The sequence below is a fragment of the Muscardinus avellanarius genome, assembly GCF_963383645.1.
Source record: "Muscardinus avellanarius genome assembly, chromosome: 5".
Lineage (NCBI taxonomy): Eukaryota > Metazoa > Chordata > Mammalia > Rodentia > Gliridae > Muscardinus > Muscardinus avellanarius.
The window spans coordinates 128,471,787-128,489,261 of NC_137790.1; the positions used below are offsets into that span (position 1 = coordinate 128,471,787).

The 17,475-nt window shown below is 40.4% G+C and overlaps 1 protein-coding gene across 1 annotated transcript in view; it reads left to right on the forward strand.

The window, feature by feature from the left end:
* The window catches only part of SLC9A9 (solute carrier family 9 member A9), a gene marked incomplete at both ends in the record, with an annotated part of 603,254 nt that overhangs the window by 297,199 nt on the left and 288,580 nt on the right, over positions 1-17,475 (forward strand). The window contains one exon of the mRNA XM_080695867.1: positions 6,885-6,973. Within this exon, the coding sequence (XP_080551993.1) occupies positions 6,885-6,973 (89 nt within the window). The remainder of the gene's footprint in view (positions 1-6,884; positions 6,974-17,475) is intronic.

The following is a 17,475-nucleotide window of genomic DNA, read 5'->3' on the forward strand; positions in this document are numbered from 1 at the left end:
TAGGAGTAAGTACATTTCATTACTTGATGCTAGAACAAAAGAAATGAGAAAGCAACAAATGGTCTTTAAGGGAATAAAATTATGAAGCATAGATCGTTTTCCGCCTCACCAGTGACTTACTAAATAGAGAACGTTGTTGTGTTTATCCCTGAAATGAGTTTCTCCAAGTTATTCTCTCTTTATATGCCTTTATCTTTTCAGCCACTTTAATAACTTTAGCAAAGCCTCTTATTTACTTATATAGTTGTAGACTTTTAAAACCCATCATGGTTCTTTACACTCAGAACATACTAGTGAAACTGGTGTGTGCACTATCCAAATGAGTAAACTGAGTGTTCATAAAGGTAAAACCAAGCTGAGCGCGGTGGTCATATCCAGTACTTGGGAGACTGAGACAGGAGGATGGTTTGAGACCAGCCTCAACAGTTTAGCAAAACCCTCAGCAACTTAGTATGACCCTGTTTCAAAATGAAAAATAAAAAAGAGTTGGGGTGTAGCTCAGAGGTACAATGTCCCTGGGTTCAATCTCTAGTGCCCCCTCAGAAAAGTAGGAGAGAAGTGGGTGAAGCCATTGGCCATTATCACCCATCTTCTACCAGAATCCCTGGTTAAAGAATGACAGTTTGGGAAGGATGTGGACCCGAGACCCCTGGGACTGAGAGGCTTGGAACACACTGTGATTTTATAACTCATGACTTTTTCAACCAAGTCCACATTTTCGCATGTTCTCTTTAGCTGATTTTTAATTTTTTATTGAGTGTTTAATTCTAGTTATTTTAGGTTTATTTTCATGTCTCTTGTCTAGCTTCTTGAGGTAAATAGTCTATTAGCTTTCAATCGTTTTTTTTTTTTTTTCCTCCTAGTAAAATCCATGTAAAACTATAAAGTTTTCCCTAGATGATCACTTTTTGTTTGTTTTGTTTTGGGTACCACAGATTGAACCCAGGGGCATTCTACCACTCAGCTGCCCCCATCCGTTTTTTTTTGTTGTTGTTGTTGTTTTATGGTCTTGCTTAGTTACTAAGTGTCTTGCTAAGTTGCTAAAGGTAGATTTAAACTCAAGATCCTCCTGTCTCAGACTCCCAAGTACTGGGATTATAGGTGTATGCTATGGCTCCTGGCTGATCATTTGATTTTTATCCCATTGGTTTCAATAAGGAATATAGTATATGCATATTGTTACTTATTTCTAAGTAATTTGCTCTAAAATTTCTAAGTTGATCTCATTTTCAGCTCCAGCTTCATTGAAAAGACTTCATTTTAAACTCTCCAAGGGATACATTTATTTAGTTCTGCTCCTTTTGTTCAATTCTAATCTTACAACACTTTGATCAAAAGATATGACAATTTTACAACCTTGTGATCAAAGAATGTGACTTGTTTGCTTTTTTAAAAGATTTATTTAGGAGAGGGAAAAATTCTTGGACTATTTTATGGTAAAATATATTATCATTTTTGTTCCAAGTAAGTAATTTAAAAAATTTTAGTTTATGCTGAGATTATAAGGAGATAATTAAAAAATAAAGAAAAAAATTTAAAACCACTCAAATGTCTTAGATGATCATTGTTCTCTAAAACTAAAATTACTTCATAGAGTTGGGTGTGGTGGCACATGCTCATAATCCCAGTACTTGGGAAGCTGAAACAATATGATCCCAGGTTCGAGGACAGCTTCAGTAATTTAGTGAGACATTATTTCAAAACAGAAAAATAAAATAGGGCTGGGGCTGTTGCTCAAAGGTAGAATGACCCTGGGTTAAATTCCTAGTATTAAAAAATGAAAAGAAAAAAAAAACAGAAAACAGGAAAAAAAAAAAAACCAGCCATAACTATTGACTGTGGGCATTTAACTAATTAAAATTGACATTTAATCCTGGCATGGTGGTACATGCCTGTAATCCTAGTGTTTGGGAGGCTGAGACAGAAGGGTTACATTTTTGAGACCAGTGCAAGGTAAGTTAGTAATACCCTGCCTCAAAATAAAAAATTAAATAGGGTTGCAACTGTATTTCAGAGGTAGAATGCCCCTGGGTTCAATTCCCAGTGAGACACACACACACACACACACACACACACACACACACACACACACACGACATTTGAAAGGCAGAAACCGTTAACTTTGAGTCTTTCTGTGAGAGAATTTTCTAGATTTGATAATTCTGTGTTGTCTACAGAGGATTTGTTTTGTAAGACGCCCCCCAGTCTTCCTGAAACTATGAATAATGTGTAAACTTACATATCTTACCTCTTTTCCTATACATACACACCTATGATAAAGTTTAATTTATAAATTATAAATATTAATTTATAAATTATAAATTTTATTTTATAAAATTATATTAATTTATAAATTATAAATTGCACCATCAACAGATGAACAATAATATTAATAATAAGACAGAACAATTAAACCAATCTGCTATAAGCACCGGGCGTGGTGATTATAAGCGCCGCACGCTTGTAATCCCCGCGCTTGGGAGGCAGAGACAGGAGGATCGCGCAGGTTCGAAGCCAGCCATGCTGGCTTAAGAGACCCTGTTTCCAAATAAAAATATAAAAATATAGGTCTGGGAGTGTAGCCCGGAGGTAGAAGGGCTCCCAGGAACCCCAGTACCACCAAAAAAAAAAAAATCTACTAAAAGTTATTTTCAATTTTTGAACCATTTATTTCTAGAATTTTCCATGTAATACTATCAGACCTGTGAAACCACAGAAAGTGAAGCTGGGGATAAGAAGGAACTGCTGTAAGAGATGCATGTAGATGAGACATTTTCAAGACGTGTTTTGGCTTGTAAAAGTCATACCAATTACAGTAATGTGTGTGATTTAATTAATTACCAAGCTATAGGACCATGATTATGGATGCTAATATGAAGGGTCAGATCTACTTTGTTGTTTTATTGTAATTAGAACTCCAGGCCTCTGAGCGTACAGGCACACTCCCCCGTGACTTACTGTGCATAGGTTGTACCTACACGCACAAGACTCCCGGAGCGTTTAGCAGGAACATGGCCTCTAGGTGTTCCACTGGAGACAAAGAAATGACATCCGAAAGAGCAGCCTGGGAAAGCACTCTCAAATGACAAGCCTGGTCAGCTCAGCTGCGTTATCTTCACTGGATCTCTGCTTCCTTGGGATATCAGAAATGGTCTTTTTCAAATGGCTTAGGATCGCCTTAAAGCTGGCACTGATGGACGGAAGCAGAGCAGCACAGGGAGCCCGTGGAACCTTGAATCTCAGCCCTACCACCTTGATGGTGACCTTGAGTGGATTGCATTGCTGTTTTACTTACTTGGTGGGAATGGAAACACTCCTGTGTTTAATCAACCAATGTTCGTGGAGGGACTACTGTGTGCCTGGTACTGCTGCAAGGATTAAGGACCCGTGAGTTCCCCGGTCTTTAGTGAGCTCTGTGTTTCAGTGCAGGAAACCAGAAATTCATAAACACACACAGATATAGAAAGTTTGCTAGTATAATATGGGGAGAAAACATGATAGGTGAATGGGGAATCACTAAGGGATAGTGTGTGTGTGTGTGTGTGTGTGTGTGTGTGTGTGTGTTACTTAAAATTGAACCCGGGGGTGTTTTGCCTCTGAACTACGCCTCAACCCTTTTTGTTTTTTTATTTTGAAACAGGATCTCGCTCAATTACTGAAGCTGGAAGCCGGGGTGGCACGCGCTTGTAATCCCAGCAATTGGGAGGCTGAGACAGGAGGATAGTGGTGTGAGGACAGCCTCAGCTACTTAGTGAGACCCATTACAATTCAGTGAGACCCTGTTTCAAAATAAAGAATAAGAGCCAGGCGTGGTGGCGCACGCTTGTAATCCCAGTATTTGGGAGGCTGAGACAGGAGGATTACAGGTTCAAAGCCAGCCTCAGAAGCTTAGTGAGGCTCTCAGCAACTTAGTGAGACCCTGTTTCCAAATAAATTATAAAATAGGTCTGGAGGTATAGCATGGAGGTAGAAAGTCCCTGGGTTCCATCTCCAGTACCACAGAAAAAAAAAAAAAAAGAATAAAAAATAGGGCTGGGGATGTAGGTCTGAGTTAGAATGTACCTGGGTTCCACCCCCAGTGCCACAGGAATAAAAAAATTACTAAGGCTGGCCTAAAAGAAATGAATATATATATATGGTACTGGGGTTCTTGGCAACACTTCTACCTCTGGGCCACACTCCCAGACACCTATTTCTTATATTTTATTTGGAAACAGGGTCTCTTAAGCCAGCGAGGCTGGCTTCAAACCTGCATGATCCTCCCGTCTCTGCTTCCCAAGAGCGGGGATTAAAAGCGTGCGCCACCACACCTGGCTGATTCTCCTATTTTTGACCCCTGAGTTCTGGAATGACACTCTTGTGCCACCATGCCCAGTTGACCAATCTCAATGACATGTACAGGGAACGGGAGGGTGTAGTGTGGGATCCAGAGGGACACACACCAAGTGCTGTGTACATGTCCATATCTGTCCCTCTGAACCTCACTGTGATAGCTAGTTACAACACACCTATAAAAGTATATATTAAAAAAGAATCACTATTCTGGATGAAGAATAGACTATGAGAACCAGTCAGGGAGGCATTAGGAAGCTGTTGCTATAATCCAGGCCAAGAATGATGATGACCTAGAAGGGTTGTCAGGGGTTAGAGGTGTCCAGGGGTGGAGGAGTTCAGGGTAAGTTTAAAAGGAGAAGCCAACAGCTTCTGAACCTACAGGCACACTCTGATCCTACAGGCACACTCCTTGACTTGGGTGATCCCTGAGCAGCAAGAAGAACTGATACTGTTACTGAGAAAAGGATGGTGGTGGGAGGCGCTGGCCAAGATCTAGTGAGCCAATAAAGGCATGCCGTAACTAAGGATACCCAAAGCTCCTCATTGGCCCACAGCAGGTGTTCAGCCAATCTGAGGCCCTTCCCAACACTTTGCAGCTCTGGTTGGTCATTCTTCGTCTCAGAAAGATTATATTCTATACCCCACAACCCTGTTATTTACTACCTCTCTCCAGATCAATATAGAATCCAAACAATTCCACGGCAGCAAAGGGTCTGCAGCCCACATGGAAAAGACCCCCAACAGACTCCACAGACATCGATAAGTCATATTTTTAAATAAACAAATAGAAGCATTTGATATCAGACACTTGGCAATCTTCCTAGTGCCTCAAAGTACTTAAAAGTGTTTCAGCGCCCTGAAAGTTTCCCTGGTATCTCGTCTTGTTTTAACAGAAATTCTGTGAAGGATGAAATACGATTTTATAATTTTTTAGCATTTCTGAAGAAATGCTAAGAAACTAAAAAGTTACCTGAAACTGTCCAGAAATGTATATATGTGTATATATCTATATATTTTCCTCCTTGTTTTTATTCTTTTGTGTAAAAATTTGAAGCATAGTATTAAGGAAAAATAAGTATAAGTAATGTAAATGCCTGTGTGTTTGTATTATGTAAATATGTCTTAGCAATATTTTATCCAATGCCATCTTGAAAAATAACCAACATGTAAATAGACTCATACAGTTTACATATGAAAAAGATAAGCTCGGTTCTCTCAAATGCTTTATTGCAGATTCATTTGAAATGTCAGCATGCAGTTCACATAGCTCTGTACTCTTAAGAATCATCAGCATTTAATTTATGAGTGTTTTTAGATGGAAAGATTCTGCTGCTTAAAATTCAATTCAATCCCCTTGGTCGGAGTTGAGTAATACTTATATCTTGTGTTTTTCCCAAAGCCTTTCTCTAGGCTCAGTTTCCAATAATTAATATAATCTTTAACCCAGAGTAAATCCCTTCCTCCTCCCCTTCCCACCCCAACCCAGGGGCAATAGCCTTGGGAATAACAAAAACCAGGGGCAAGTAACACATCTGTCCCGTTGCTAGCATTGCTATTCCCCTGTGCCCAAGGACCGTCTAGTACACGTAGCATTTAAGGCCGGGCAAAATGTGATTCAAGACTTGAACCCCACAGCCAACCAAGGAGCCACTGATGATAGGAAGCACATAAGAACGGACTGGCTTACTTTTAAGGGGTGTGTGTGTGTGTGTGTGTGTGTGTGTTCATGTGTGTGTGTGTGTGTGTGTGTGTGTGTGTGTGTGTATGTGTGTGTACGTGTTGTCATTTGATTTTTCAACTGCAGGAAGACAGCATACCCGCTTTGCTACAGAGGAAAAGGAGCCAAAAAGGTCTCTCTTTCTCTTGCTTGGCAATTAGGAGGATTGATAGGAGCAAGAAAACCCTTGTGGATGTCTTAGTCTGTGACTTGTGGCTTTTAATACTGAGTGATGGTGTGACAGGATGCTTTTCAGGCACCCCAACACCTGGTTCATAAAAAAAGGGGGGAGGCAGCAGAACCTGGGGTCTAGCTTAGAGGTAGAATGCCCCTGGGTCCAGTCCCTTGTACCAATAAATAAGTAAATAAATAAATAAATAAATAAATAAATAAATAAATAGCATGATGGTGCATGCTCTTGTGATAGCATTTGAGAAGCTGAGACTGGAGGACCGTGGTTCGGGGACAGCCTAGGCTACTTAGTGAGGCCCTTTGCAACTCAGTGAGACGCTGTTTCAAAATAAAGACTAAAAAAATAAATAGGGCTGGGGATGTAGCTGGGAGGTAAAATGCTCCTGGGTTCAATCCTTAGTACCGCAAAGAAATAAATATAAATATAAAAATAAATAAGTAAATAAATAAATCTACTTTTTAGTGCTTTTCTTTTTGTTTAAACCTGCAAGACTCGTGTCTAAAGCAAGTACTAAGATGGCAACTATTAAAAAGCATCAACTCTACCAACACCGAGTCTGTTTTCCAGCTGGGATAGTTCTACCCTTTGACTTGGATGGGAAAGAAAATTGACTGTGCCTTCTGTGTTTTTGAATTTCAGGGATAGTTGCTGTTCTCTTCTGCGGAGTCACACAGGCCCATTACACCTACAACAATCTGTCTTCAGATTCTAAAAAGAGGACCAAACAGGTAAAAGAAGAAATTTGCTATGGGCTTGGTCTTTTCCTCTGTGTAATGGTTATGTAGTGATCCTGGCAGTACACTCAGAAAGAATTTCATTAGTAAAGGAAGAAAGCAAGCTTAAAGCTTCATTATGGGTTTGATATTTATAGATTTTTTTCCCCTCCAGGATAACCATTAACAATTCTCTTGGTAAGCAAAAATATAGTTATAATAGTCTCTCCCTCCTGAGAGATGTGCAGCAACCACTGTCAGTCTCAAAGATGAAAGGCCTAAAGTCAGTAATAATTCAGAGTCACTTACATCTAAAAGCATTCTAAAGCATGTGAGATTGGTAGTTATAGACAGAAAAGGAAATGAAGGAGAATATGGAAGCACGATGTTTGGCCTTTAATCGAGAGCTTTTGCTTCCCAGAAGACTCAACCTCCAGTTGTCACAGGCAGCAGAATGTGTCTCCCTTATTCTGAGAACACATCTGTTTGACTATTTGTCCATGAACATACATAGATTCCTTTCATAAACACTTTCTATACAGCCGCTTTGTACCCAAAGCTCCACTAGGTACAAAGAATACAAAGATTGATAGTGTATGACCCTGCCTTCAAGAGGCTCCTGATCAAATCTATGAGTGAGGAAAAAGACATGTAGCAAACAGGAGTCCACAGCGCAGTAAGAACCATAGTCAAAAAGTCTACAGTGCTCATTTGGAAAACATTTATTACAGAATCCTCAATAGTGAGGATTGGGAAAGTCAGGATAAGGTTTCCAGAGATGATGTCCAATCTGGAGCAAGAAATACATAAGCAGTAATGAGGTAACAATTTGGGGTTCATCAGGGGATAGAAGAGCCTCTTTCCTGAGAAGAGCACTGAGGCCCAGGATCAGCTTGGCAGAGTCTCAGGCACCGTGTGAAGCTGTGCTATGGTCCCTGTGGCCGGCGGCTGGGGTATGGAAAGCCCGTGCGATGTGGTGAGGCCATAGATCACAGTACAGTTTATGAAAGCACTGGGTACTTTGTGAATGGATTTATACTTCCTCCTAAAGGGAGTGGCTTGAATAATGGCAATGTACCGTCTCATGGTTTTGGAGCCTGGAAGTCTGAAATAAAGATGTCAGCAGGATTAGTTTCTTTTAAGGGAAAATCTTTTTTTTAGTTTTTGGTTTTTCTGACAATGGCTGACATCCCTTATTTTATGGATACATCATCTTAACTTTTACCATCTCGTACACATGGCATTCTCCCTGTGTGTCTAGCTCCGAATTTCCCCATTTTAAAAAAGTAATAGTCATGCTCGGTGTGGTGCTACATGCCTGTAATCCCAGTAGTTGGGAGGCTGAGACAGGAGGATTGCAGGTTCTAGGTCAACCTTATCAACTTAGCAATACCCTCAGAAACTTAGCAAAACTCTGTTTAAAATAAAAATAAGTAAGCCAGGCGTGGTAGCGCACGCTTGTAATCCCTGCACTCGGGAGGCAGAGACAGGAGGATCACGCAGGTTCGAAGCCAGCCATGCTGGCTTAAGAGACCCTGTTTCCAAATAAAAATATAAAAAAATAGGTCTGGGAGTGTAGTCCAGAGGTAGAAGGGTTTTCAGGAACCTCAGTACTACCAAATAAATAAATAAATAAATAAATATAAGTAAAAAGGGCTGGAAGTATACCTTTGGGGTAGAATTCCCCTAGATTCAATCCCCAGTGCTTCCCCAAGTATGTGTGTGTGTATGTATATGTATATATATATATATATATATATATATATATATCTCACATACAAATACATATATACATAAAAATATATATTATGTATATGTAAACATAGTATGTGTATGTAAATATATGTATATGTAAATATGTATTTACATATAGATATACTCATATTGGATTAGAGGCCCACCCTACTCCAATACAACCTCATTTGAACTCATTACTCATTACATTAATGACCCTACCTCCCAATAAGGTCACATTTTCAGGTCCCAGGAATTAGGACTTTAACCTATAAGTTTGGAGGGACAAAATTCCACCCAAACAGGATGTAACTCTAAAGCTTTCAGCAGAATAATTTTAGGATACGGGAGCTCCACTTTAGAAATATCACCCTGGAAGACATGGAGGAGCATGGAACAAAGGCACTTGTATGAGTTAGCATTTGCTGTGTAACAAACAACCTTACAACCCCAGTGCCATCCAGCATTAAACGTTTATCACTCACCTGCAAGCTTTAAACACTTTGAACTTGGTTGGGCCTCATGGATCTACTTGCACAAACTGAGCCTATTCCTATGTCTGTGAGTTTGCTGGGGGCTCTACTTTAGGGTAGACTTGGGGGGGGACACTTTTACCAGTATCATGTGCCTGATATTATTCTTCTGGCAGAAGAATATGCTCCAGTGTTGAAGCAAGTCCATTTCAGTCATTTGTTTGTATCCCATTTCCTGAATATCCTACCGGCCTAAGAACATCTAGTCAGTTCAAAGTCCAGGGGCCAAGCGGGTCCCAGCCCAGAGGAGCACAGCAGAGTTATGTGGCAAGAGCGTGGCTATAGAAAATGATGGAGAATAATTACCAGATGCAAATAAAGGCAGAGACACTCCTGAATTAAACCTGATGTTTCTGGGGACTTCTGATGTGGCACAGGGGGAGGAGGAGCAGAGCAAGCAACTGTGATAAGCAAGCAAAACCCATAATTAGCCACAGATTGCTAAAGAGGAGTTTTGAATGCTGGCTGGGAAGCTCTCCACCAGGGCTCTTTCCTGCATCCTACTCTGTGTCTCCAGCTCAGTTGATCCTAACTCTGCCTCCTCCTTCCCAGGGACTCCACAGACCCAAACTCCCTTCCCACTCATCACCTCAAATGCTTCAGAACCATCCCCAAAATTCAATTACAAAGAACTTGAGGGTCCCCGCTGAATAAAACAAAAGTAAACAAACAAACAAACAAACAAACAAACAGGACACTAATACCAAGAAACTGTCCAATACCGAGTCTTCTAGGATCCTTTGGGTTTTGAAAAACCACTACCGTTCTCTAGGGTTTACAGGGAAATAGCTTGGGCTGGTTTTTGCTGGCCCTTTTTGGTTCTCTGAGCATTTGTATTCTGAGAGGTTGGGCCCTGTTTAGGGACTTGCACTTTTAAGTCATGCTCTCTAGACTGCTCAGCACAACTTCAAAGATAACTCGTCTCATGGCGAGACAGCAGCCCAGCACCTGGGGAAGACAAAGCTTAAATCAGTGCCCTACAGCCTTCTATTCTCCCTCCCAATGGCTTGACAAGTACTCCCCGGTGGGCTGCCAGAATCCATTTTACAGCACTCTCCTCTAAGGAAGGAGAGTTTTACAAGTTCATCCTTCAACATTTGGGTAACAGCAAAGCCTCATCCCTGCTCCCCCGACAACCTGCTTCCCTGGATTTCCAAATCATAGCACGAGCTTAATAAATACTAATTCCTTTCCACTCCCTTCTCAGTCTTTTCTTTCTATCGGGAGCTATCGTTTTTCTGCTTCCTTTTTGCTCGTAACGCATGCTCACGTAGCTATTTACTTTAGTTATCTCCACATGCAGAGCTATGCATGCCCAGACCCACAAACAACCCACGCTCTGGTAGATAGAATCTACGGGCACCACTCTGAAAAACATGTGATCAGAGGTCCTCAGCCAGGCAGGCAGCAAGGAGAACAAGCAAAGTTCAAGCTCAGTGGGGGAAGCCAATTACAGATTGGAGCGAGGCGCAGGTGACGGGCTGCCACTGCGTTCTCTCTGCAACAGGGGCAGGTTCGGAAAGGATTAGATGCTGCCACATGGCTAGAAGGCACAGCATCTCCCTCTGCCTGTTCCCAGAGTCAAAGACTGGCAAATGGAAAAATATGAATCAGTAAAGTCTAGGTGGGGAAATCCATGGAATCAACTTTGGGTTTTAAAATCCAGAGGTGAACACAATTTGCAAAGGAATTGTCTTCATTGACAATGTCTATGGCAGCCAATCAAATAGCTGTATCTGGATGCAAAGACTTTGGAGAATTAGATATTCTTTACTGCTTCAAGAATTAGATTGCCTTTAAGAAGAAACGCACGTTCACTTTAAAGTATGTTTTGCAAATGATGATCATCCTGAATTATTTTTGGCCAGCCTATGAGAAAGCATGTCTCATCATTGTTAGACACGGAGCAGTCTAATAGGGATACTGTGAGACTATAACACACCATCCAGGTTTATGCTTTGAATGGCAAAGCATTCTATTAAAGAGTCTGTGCACCTATGCAGGGATACCCTTCCCTGACTTGGAATGGTTGTTGCTTTAGTATATATACATTTGGTCCTAGAGTCGGGCAGATGCTGTAAGCCCTGCCTCTTGCCCCAATCTCCCTCTCTTCACCCCCAGGCAGAACTGCTTGCTGATTATCTGAACCAAAATCCAGGTGTTTCCAGCAGCTGTCTTTACCTTGCCTGAGGCTGACGTGCAAAATCATGTACTTTTATACTATTCCTTTTAACTAGATTCCCCTTCCCTTCTTGCAGTTCCTACTTAAAAATTATTTCCAACACACACACACACACACACACACACACACACACACACACGAGCTGAATGTAAATAACATTTATTGTCCATTAACGTGTAAAGTCCTTTACTCATTTACTTTCTCTCTACCTTTATAGCTTAGAGGTAGCTCTTTTTATTATCACTAATTACCTTCGTTCCTTGAACAAATATTGTTTGAGAGCCGGCTTTGTGCCAACCACTGTTCAAGATGCTGGGGATATAACAGGGAACAAAATAGTGTCTAATAGATGAACATTATGGTAATCAAAGTAAATAAGCAAAGTAGATAGTGTTCTCAGAGTAAGTTAGGAAGCCAGTATCAAGGCATGGAATAAGGTGAGCTGTATTTGCACAGGGAGGTTGTCCTTTTAGATGGGGTGGGCAGGGAAGGTCTCAGTAAGATGGCAGCATTAGAAAGGAGTGAAGAAGAGTCATGTGGAAATTAGGGTGCTGAATTATCTGGAAATTGGGAATGACAGTTGGCAAGGCCCCAGGAGCAAGGGGACCAATGTATCTGGAGCAGAGTGAACCGGAGTTGAGTAGAAGAGGCATTATCAGAGGAGTGACAAGAAACAGCTCATGGAAAGTCTCAATGATGTGGGAAAATGCTGGAAACTTAAGTCCAGACAGGACATGATATAACTTAAGATTTTAAAGAATGGAGGTGCCATTCATCAGCCAGGAAAGACCACAGTAACAAGTTTGGGATGTATATAAGCCAGTTAAGTGGACCTATGGAGTAGCCAGTTGTATATTAGAATTATGCATTATATATGAGGCCCTGGCCTCTCCCAACTTAGCAGAGAGGTCTAGGGCCTCATATATAATGTTGGGAGTCATCAGAATAGAGATGATATTGGAAACATGAGACTAGATGAGCTCTGCTATGGTTTGGATGTTGGATGACCCCAGAGGCCTGCGTGTTAAATTCTTGGTCCTCAGGATGGCGCTGTTGGGCTGTAGTAGAACCTTTCAGAGTTGAGCCCTGGCGGGAGGTCTTTAGGTCATTGGAAATATATCTCTGAAGAGGACTGTGGGACATCTGCCCTCTTTCTCTTTTTCTTTTGCTTTTTGGACATGAAATGAGTGATTTTCTTCCATCACACACTTTTGCCATGATATACTGCTTCAAAAGAGGAGGTCCAAAGCTATATGGCCTATCAAGCATGTATTGAAGCCTCTAAAATTGTGACTCCAAATACACCTTTTAACTTTTTTACTCAATTATTTCAGGTATTTTGTTATAGTGACAGAAAACTGACTAACATAAAATCTCTAGAGAGGTGATAAAGAAGCTGTTCAAAACCCAAGCCCTGCGGTATCCAAATGTTAAGGGGTCAGAAACCAGAAATGGAGAGGTAATGGCCAGTAGGAATAAGAAAATTTGAGCAATTGTGGTGTCCTAGAAGTAAAAGGAAGAATCTGTTTCAAAAAGTACCATGGTGAATCATGTCAAATGCTGAAATACCAAGAAATAAAGAATGTGAAAGTTGTGGATAACACTTATAAAATTCATATTGGGGGAGTAGCAGAGAAAAACCTGATTATAATGGTGCAAGAGAGAATGGAAGGAGAGAAATTAGAAATCTTACTCACAGGCGAGTCTTTAAAAGGAACTTTTCTGTAAAGAGGAGCAAAGAAATGGAATGATAGCTGAAAGAAGTGTGACTCAAGAGAAGACCTTTTTATTTCTAAGGTGGAAGAAACAGTGGAGGTTTTGTACATTGACAGGAATTATACAGTAGAGGACAGGAGATGATATGCTGGAGGATTTACCAAGTCTCCTAAATGCCAGACTTCAAACTTAGACTTTCTAATTTTGTGGATCAAATTATTTAGCTCCGTATTGAAACTCTTTGATTAATAGATGGGCTCTTAGCAATTGTAAAGTTCAACCTCACTTACCCAATAATCTCCATGGATAAATGGGTGGGTGGATGGATGGATGGATGGATAGATGGATGAATAAGTGAGTGACTACCTTTATTATATTTTCAGCTAATTCAGAAATTCATTGATCTTATATTTGATTCCATCACATTTGAAAATCTACCATTTCCATGCATTTTAATTTTTAACTACTATGCAAGTTTGGTTGGACATAGATGTTTGCATGCATTTGCTTTTGACAAGCCAGCTTCTCTGTCTAGCATTTATAGGCAAACAATAACATCTTCATTATAGCCCATTCTTTCCAGATGCTTATTTTATTTCCATTCCTTCCCCCCAGATGATATTTTTAGTGTTTATCACCATTGACTGGAAAAAGCAGCAGTGCAAATCCAAATTTAAATTTCCAATAAAAAAAATAAGACAATGGGAGCCAAATTGGATGTGTTGTGCATGGCTTAGTAAGGAAATTCAGGCAAAGGATTTGGAATACAAGAGTAGCAAGATGATATGGTAGAAAGAGCACTGGGATGAGAGTCCAGAAAACTGTGACTTGCCCCCAACCCTACTACTAACGGCAGAGCCTTGGATAATAAATTTAACGCAGATGAACTTTAGCTCTCTCACTGGTAAAGCGAATTGTTGAACTGGTTGACTGGTTTTTGGTTTTGTTTTTTTTTGGTTTTTTTTTTTTTTTGGTGGTACTGGGGTTCCTGGAAGCCCTTCTTCCTCCGGGCTACACTCCCAGACCTATTTTATATTTCTGAAACAGGGTCTCTTACGCCAGCACGCACGGCTGGCTTCGAACCTGCGCGATCCTCCTGTCTCTGCCTCCCAAGCGCGGGGATTACAAGCATGCGCCACCACGCCTGGCTGGTTGACTGGTTTTTAAAGATCATGCTCTAGGCTTACTAATCTACGACTGAGCATAGAGCCTCACATATACATCTGGTTCCTTCTCCTAGACTAATCTCTTGCTTAAAAACTGTTATGCCTGGAGATAAGATGGATGTGGGACCAGACTTTGCCATTGATCTTGAAGCCACATCACTGGGTATGCCAATTTAATAAGCTGTCAAGGATGAGCCAATCAAAGCTCAAAATCCTTGGCTCATACTGGGGTGAAATTTTCACACTGAGAACTGGCTGGTTCTTCTTGGAAAAAAAATTCCAGCTCCTGTGCGAGTAGTTATGATGGCTTTTCCTAAGACTATCTGCTTCATGGGGCAGAGTCAACAAACCTGTTTCCAGCCTTCAGCCTCTTTCGATAAGTCAGAAGAGCTTTCCAGCCTTTCAGTTCCAGAATGGACTGAGCGTGTAAGCAGAACTATAGTGGTTTCATGGAAGGCCTCATGCTAGAAGCATAATCCAAGCAAACAAGACATAGTTCTTATGTGTGGAAGGTCATACTATAGCATGAAATCCATGCATGTGTACACACACACACACATACACACACACACGCACACACATGCACAAACATGCACACACATGTGTGCAAGTGTTCACATGCACAAACAACAATCCCAGTAGGCAGATATTAACCTAAAGGATTGACTTACTTTCTAGAGGCAAAGTGTTCTTGGGAAGCTGATTTGGGGTTTGGGTGTTGCAGAGTTTGGGGATAAGGATAATTAGGAGATTATCATGCAGATATTCTTAGGCATCAAAACAAAGAGAATAGTATATATTAAAGCAAAAAGCTAAGAAAGAGCTTGAGAAGTTCCAGAAATAGAGGTAACTGTGATTAGGACTCATGTTTCCTAAAAGAAGTAGGTCGAGGTGACCAAGGACTACTTGGCTCTCTGAGTAGTGAGCCCCCTCACTGTATCAGGCATTCGAGCCCAGGGATCAGTGAGAAATAAAAACAAGTCAGGCACGGACCAGAAGTAGTTTGAGAAGCAGTCCTGGGCCATTGGTATAGACAGAGGAACCGGGCAGGAAAGTGTGTGGCAAAGAGCTGAACACTGACATGGAGAGGTGAGTTGGGTGGACCCTTGAGTACCTCCGTGTGCTTAGATTTGGGCCTTGCAAAGATAACAAGGATAGCATCATTTGGTAAACCCTGAACAAAGGTTACTGTGGACTGTGTAGTACACTTGTCTCCGTTCCTGGGGTTAAGGGTTAGTTATGAGCAAGCATGATCGTTACCACACATGACATTGATCTGAATGCTCACCGTGTTTTCTTCTAATAAACTGCTTACATACATAACATCTTAATTTGCTTTAACCTTTTCTAACTCTAGACATATTTTTGCCCTATCTCATCTCTTAGGATGTTGTAGTCTATATATAAGTTTGTAGAAAGTTATCATGTGGTTTTTACCTGGGACTTAGGAGCTCAATATATTCTTGCTGAATTAAAAAAGTAATAAATGGATAAATTATGACCATGTACATCCCAAGATCAAAAATAGAAAGGAGAAACAATGTATGCCAATGATTTTTTTTCTTTTTTTTTTTTTGCAGTATTGAGGATTAAACCCAGGGGCATTCTACCTCCGAGCTATACCCCCAGCCCCATCCCGATATCATGCATTAGTTTAAATTTAATGAGTTGGACACATAAGGCAAAAGCCTAGGGTGAGCCTAAGGTATTGAAAGAAAAATCAAGTACGATTCCATTACTTGTGTGAGTTTCCTGCCGTGTGTCTTTGCCTTATTGATTTGCATTACAGTGGTTTTTGATTATGGTTTTGTGCATTTTCTTTTCCTCCAACACTTTTAACAAAATTGGTCACGTTCCATCCCAGCTACCTGTTCTGAGGCACGGTGGAGAGAGGATGTCGTGGGCAATAATGCCCCTTGCTTTCCTGGCTTCCGAGAAGATCAAAGATATCTTCATAAAGCAGAGAACTGCCTTTATTTTTTTTACTCTAATTACATTTCTTTTGTCAAGGTTTCTACCACTTTTCTTCTTCCCTTCATTCAAAATACCTTTAAAAATGCCATCCTAGAAGGGTTGAATTTATAAGTGATGGCAAAGTGTTTAAATTTCTCCTTAGCTAGGCTGGTGATTCTTTTCAATGAAACTCATTATATTGTATAAAGGACATTTAGTAGTTCGGCTAATAAGTGTTCCCTTTTAAATCCTAATTAGAGTAGAGCTCCCACATCAGGGCCAGAACACACTGTACTTTCAGTGCCCAGAAAGAATTATTGTCTGTGAACCCCTAGTCCAGAAGCCTTTACTTCACAACCAATTTGTGGTACAGTAGAGGCGATGGGTAACTACTTGGGTCCCTAAGTAGTGAATGCCCTCTCTGTTCCAGATACTAGAACCCAGGGGTTAGTGAGAAATGAAGACATACCTAGCATTCACCATGCTTCTCCTTGAAAATTCTTCATGCAGTTTTTTTTCCCTGACAACACTATAGTGGAACTATAACTGCTCAATTAAATCTCGCCTGCTCTCTTAGCCACACATCTGTGTTTGTTTATCACTGCATATAATCCCAGTTGGGGTTTTTAAGTCATAAAATCAAGAAGTATAGAGCTAGGTGAACTGTAAAGATAAACGTTTATACTCCCTAGAGAGAGAAAGAAAGAAAGAACTCTCTGTCTCTCTCTCTCTTTCTTTCTCTCTCTTTCTTTCTTTCTTCTTTCACTTAAAAAATACTATCATTAGATATCAACATATAAATATATGTTATCCATATTCTTCTATGTATGGGCCTAATTCCATGCAAAATAGAAAAAAATTATCTGAATAGAATTGTACGCTATCAGCTGGCCTGGTCCTTTTTTGATGACATTCAAGATAGATGGTTGCCCATTATTACTTTAAAATTTCCAAGGAAATTTTAACACCTCTTTATAGTTTTATCATCCTGCTTGACAGGTGCAGATATGAAAGATTCCAATCTTATAATGGCAATAAGTGGAAGTTGGCAATTTCTTTTACTCATTTTAATTAAATTTTATTGAGGTAGCCCAGAAAGCATCAAAGCCAAATATATGTGCCTGGGTATGTGTCCTTTAAAGAATGTTGCCAAATTCAAGGAGACCATTTCCTTAAGGGACCTGAAAGATAGAGTAAATACGTTTAATAAAATGTTAAGTCTTTGGACAATTC